The sequence below is a fragment of the Triticum urartu genome, chromosome 7, assembly GCF_003073215.2.
Source record: "Triticum urartu cultivar G1812 chromosome 7, Tu2.1, whole genome shotgun sequence".
NCBI lineage: Eukaryota > Viridiplantae > Streptophyta > Magnoliopsida > Poales > Poaceae > Triticum > Triticum urartu.
Genome location: NC_053028.1, coordinates 86,209,848 through 86,215,074, shown reverse-complemented (window position 1 = coordinate 86,215,074; position 5,227 = coordinate 86,209,848). Strand labels below are relative to the sequence as shown.

Below are 5,227 nucleotides of genomic sequence, written 5' to 3'. Positions count from 1 at the left end.
GGAAGTATCCCAGGCGGAATCACTCCGCCGGAGAGCAAAAGTGCTCCTGCCGAAGTCCCGCCTCGAGATGGCAGGATTTTATCCCGAAAGTCTTCCTCTTCATTTTTTTAGAGCAAATGACTTCTTATAGCAGAAGGAGGGGTCAGAGGCCAGATATGGGCCCCACAAGGGCAGCAGGTGGCCCCCTGGCATTTCTTCATTCTAGTATTTTTTTTATATATTCAATAAAATATCTCCATGAAGTTTTAGGTCATTTGGAGGTCCGTAGAATAGCAATCTCTACTGTAGCTCTTTTAGGTCCATAATTCCAGCTGCCGGTAATTTCCCTCTCCATGTAGATCTTGCAAATTAAGAGGGAAAAGGCATTAGAATTGCACCATAAAGTGAAATAAAGACCAAAACATTATAAATAACAGTAGGAAAACATGATACAAAATGGACGTATCATCTTCCATGAAGATCAAGCTCGCTAAGTCCAACTTGTTCAAGAATTGCATTGAACAAAAAAATCCAATGCCCAGATGTACCTGGTTTACTTTTACCGGATCATTTCCTAATTATAATAAAATCACCTGCAATTAGTGGATGAATGATGCAATCGTGCAAAACTTTCAGACAATAATTTGGCTTTCCTATCAGGCTGGGCTTCTCCATAAGCAAGAACTAAATCCCAAATAAATTTATCTTCAACATCCTATACGATCCTTTTGATATAACAATCCACGTCCTCTTGGGAAATAACATCTAGAGTAGTGTAGTTAATACACAATAATAGGCCACCAGATTTCCCCCAAGCAGGAGTGTGATGCCAATGGAAATCTCTGCGTGCACATAATTTCTGCAAATTAGTCCTTGAATATTCTTGTCTCATTATTTCAAGCGCACTTGGCTGAGCGAGATCTTCCCCTTTGGCATGAGAACCGCCTACCTACGCTAACGTAACTAATGCAGATGGCGGAAGTGAGTAGTTTTCCTATGCCAACATGAACACAAACAAAATTATCAAATTTCGTATAGAAAGAAAAGGAACCACTTCTATTCTCTTTTCTTAAGTATAAGAGGGATAAGTACTTATTCCTGGCCGGCGGTATCATTGCTGCCCCCCGCCTAATGCGGATCATTGTGCAATGCATATGTGAAATCTCAATCCAAAACTTATTTGTTTCGTTGGAAAAACCAACGGAGCCAAGGAAATCTACTTTCTTATCCATAATCATTTCCCTCGAAAATCTCTTTTAATATCTCCTCGAAATCCTCTCATATTCCCAAAAAAATACCTCCCATGGTCACACTAATAATACTCTTTTACTTTTTTATGGATAACAATTCTCGAAAATCAAGCCTCCCTCGAAAATTTGAAAGTAGATAAGGAAGTAGATTTTCGAGGGAGGCTTGATTATCCATAATCAAGCCTACTTAGTTCAACAGAGATTATCAAGCCTACTTTGTTCAACAGATTTTCTAAGAATCAAATTTGAGCTAATCATGTTTCTAATTTTCCCCAAGTTCATGCCAATTTGTCTTGCTTAATTAAATCAAGCCTAGCTTGTTCAACATTGGCTTGCTTAATTAAATCAAGCCTACTTTGTTCAACAGATTTTCTAAGAATCAAATTTGAGCTATTCATGTCTCAAAAGGCTGGCCCAGTCTCTTCCGTAGATGCTCATAAGGATAGGGGTGTGTGTTTGTGTGTTTATTGGGGTAAGTGTGCGTGTGTGTATGTGAGGTACTCAAACTCTTAGGACCCCGATAACGCCCAAATGCTTGGGAATTTTGATCATTGACAAATCAAACGTTTTCAATGACAATTTTTAATGGCGAGAGGATGTAAATTTAGTTGGCAAGCATGATAAATTCATGCTTAATTTATTGTTTTTTCAGAAAATTGCCAAGCGTGTCAACTAAACCTGCCATCCTCTTTTCACTAAAATTGCCATGAAATGTTCGATTAGTCATGGTCAAATTCCGAACATTCGGGATTTACCATTTCCGATCTTATAACATCGCAAATAATGAACATTACATGCACCAACAAACGAGCCTCCCTAGTCAATTGTGACCTGAAGCTTGGAACAAGAAAATCACCTATCAACGGGTGCAGAGTGTTGTAGTATCTCAGAGAACTTCAGCTACAAAAGTAAGCGATCTCCAGATAGGGGAACAGAGCGCATAGAGTGGATCAGGCTAGAGTTTTGTTCGTGATCTTCATTTCAGCCATCTAGAGAAGGAATGTTTCAAATTCCAAAAAGACCATCAGCGGGCAACGTACTCAGGCAGCACGGCCAGCCGGAGCTTGATGACCTCGCCAGCGCTTGTACCCCTCCAGCGCGTCCTCCGCGCGCTGGCGCACCTGCTCCTCGGAGGCCAGGAACTGCTGCACCGCTGCCGCCTTGGCGCTCTCCAGCTCCGCCTCCACCGCGGCAAGCTTGGCCTTAGTCTTCACCAGCTCCGTCTCCGCGGCGCGCTTCGCCGCGGTGAGCTCGGCCTTGGCCTGCACCAGCTCTGCCTCCGCGGCGAGCTCGTCCTTCGTCTTCACCACCTCCTCCCAGGCCGCAGCGCGCTCGGCCTTCGTCTTCACCGCCTCCGCCGCTTGCTTTGCCGCGGCGAGCTCAGCCTCCACAAGAGACGCGGAGAGCTCGGCCTTCGTCTTCACCACCTCCGCCTCCACCGCCGCGAGCTCCGCTTTGGTCTTCTCCAGCTCCGCTCCCGCCGCAGCGAGCTCGGACTGTGCCTTCTCAAGCTCCACGTCCGCCGCCCACTTCGCCGCCGCGAGCTCGGCCTTTGCCTCCTCCAGCTGCTCCCGCAGAGCCGCGGCGTCGCGCTCCCTGGCCACCAGCTTCTCCCCAAGTTCGAGCACGCAGTTCGCAGCCTGAAAGCAAACAATATGCTCGGTTGGACGGACCCCCGACAAGACAAGCACCTAGAGATGGAACAATTTCCCATGGCATTTGCTGGCATAGTGGCAATACCCGCCGAATCGCTGCGCCGTCGGAAGGCTCGCTCGCCGCGAACGCGCGCTCCAACGACGGCGCGACGGTTTCCTGCAGCAGCTCCCGTCCGCCATCCCAGTCTGTGGTGTGTCCGTCGTGCCTGCCGCTGGCTTCCTCCCAAGTCCTCTTCTTTGCCGACGCCGACGCTTGCGCGGCCACCTTGTCCGCCGGCATAGTCTTCATCATGTCGTGGACGGAGGGATCCATGCCTAGATAGCACGCAGCAACAACTTTAGGGCTCCATGAAACAGGGGAATCAGAGGTATTTCAATGTTCAGAACTTCTTCAGGTACCTTTGTAACACGAAGAAGGCCGCGGCGGCGGGGATGCGGCAGCAAGGTTACTCCGCCGCCGCCGTGGGCACGTAGCAGGGAGCAGGTTCCTGAGATCGACAGCGGCGCAGATACGGCAGCGCCCAGCAGGGAGCAGGTTCCTGAGATCAGCAGCGGCGCCACCATGAGCGCTCAGCTTCACCACCGATTTGTTTTCCTCAACGGTGAGCGCCGGGTCGAGGGAGGAGCCGTTGGACGGCTCGCCCCACTCCACGGCGCAAGGCCACGGCTCCGGCGACGAGAGGAAGAAGAACTCGTGTCTCCAGCCCGGGGTGGTTTTGCAACCCCCGTTCGGCAAGCTTGTGATGTCCCGCCTGGATCGGAAAAAGTACCACCCTTTCTCGTGCTTTTGATCCATGATGGACAGGTGGAAGAAGCGCCGGAACACCGCGACCGAGGGAGGGACGCCGGCGGACTCGCAGAGCACGAGGAAGCTCGCCATGAAGCGCCACCCGTTGGGCGTGAGCTGCGCCGGCGCGATGCCGAAGTGGGCGAGGACGTCGCGGAAGAAGCCGTGCAGCGGGACGCGCATCCCGGCCTCCAGCGCGCGCGCGTACACGCAGATGGCCCCCGGCGGCGGCGTCGAGTTCGCGCGCAGGTCGCCGGCGGGGCGCGCGGTGAACTCCTTGGGCACGCCGTACTTGTCGCAGAGCGCGTCGACCTCCTCCTGGGTGCGCAGGAGCGAGGCGAAGCCCTCGGCGCCCGTGGCCCTCGTTTCCTTGGCATCATTGCCGGCGATGAGTTCGGCTGCGGTGACGACGCGGTGTTCCGGGTAGACGGAGGAGGAGGAAGGCATGGTGCGCGTCGGTGCGCCTGGCAGCCGGCGGCGTCGCCTCCTGCAATGACCCCTTTTGGACTCTTTCTTGGGTCAATGCTCTCTTTTGGACTTTTGGACTTGGGCCCTCTTTAGGCTTCGTTCGTTGGTCCAGCTATTTCCTTTCCACATTACTGTAAACATTATTCATGTTCAATAAAGCCTACCTGCTTTGTGATAAGAAAAAGCTATTTTGTTTTTCTTCCACTAAACAGAAGCTGTTTTGTTTTTCATATTCTCTCTTTATTTGCTTCTCAAATATAAATTCTAAGGCGGAGAATAAAAAAGGAGAATCCACAACTAGCTGGCGCAATCAATTGTTTAGTGAACTTTAAGATGTCACAAAATTTGTATGCTTACAATATAGTAGCCCCTTCATCTCAAAATAAGTGTCTAGCTTTGTACTAATTTTAGCGCAAAATTGTACTCCCTCCGTCCGGAAATACTTGTCATCAAAATGGATAGAAGGGGATCTATCTAGACGTATTTTAGATCTACATACATCTCTTTTTATCCATTTTGATGACAAGTATTTTCGTACGGAGGGATTACTAAAGTTGAGACGCTTATTTTGGCACAGAGGGAATACTATATTAGGAGAATTTATAAGGAAAAACCATGCCATAATTTTAGGGCCTCTTTGATTCCTAGGAATCCAAAAAACGCGGGAATGGGAAGAACATAGGATTATAATGTCATGCCATTTATTTTGCAGGATTTTGATTTGTTCAATTGCATCACATGAAAAAAATGTTTTATTTAAATAAGTTAGAGTCGAAGTTAAAATTCCCATGGAATGTAGAAGAATCCTTATATTTACTCAGGAGTAACTACAGCTCAGTCAGTTAAAAAACTTGTTTCTAAGTCAGTATTTGCATCAATTTGGTTTTTGTTCAAAAAATATTGTGTTATATACTTGTATCAATCTCCTGTTTGCGTCAGATGGGTCTTAAGTGGCGATTTAGAAACAGAAATACAAATAGATATTTCGTAGTTACCTTAGAAATAGTAATTTCTCACATAAGCTGAAATTTAACCTTTCGTATTCGACTCTTCTATATTTGATTAATATTTCATCACTAACATCCCTA

At 48.0% G+C, this 5,227-nt stretch overlaps 1 protein-coding gene across 1 annotated transcript; it reads right to left on the bottom strand.

The window, feature by feature from the left end:
* Nucleotides 1-1,941: 1,941 nt before the first annotated feature.
* Nucleotides 1,942-4,276, bottom strand: LOC125521233. Its single transcript, XM_048686296.1, has 3 exons — nucleotides 3,284-4,276; nucleotides 2,970-3,199; nucleotides 1,942-2,869 (listed from the first exon to the last, which is right to left on the bottom strand). Exons 1-3 carry the CDS (start codon nucleotides 4,116-4,118, stop codon nucleotides 2,270-2,272), a joined length of 1,665 nt encoding a protein of 554 aa, XP_048542253.1. The 5' UTR covers nucleotides 4,119-4,276; the 3' UTR covers nucleotides 1,942-2,269.
* Between the last annotated feature and the right edge of the window lie 951 nt (nucleotides 4,277-5,227).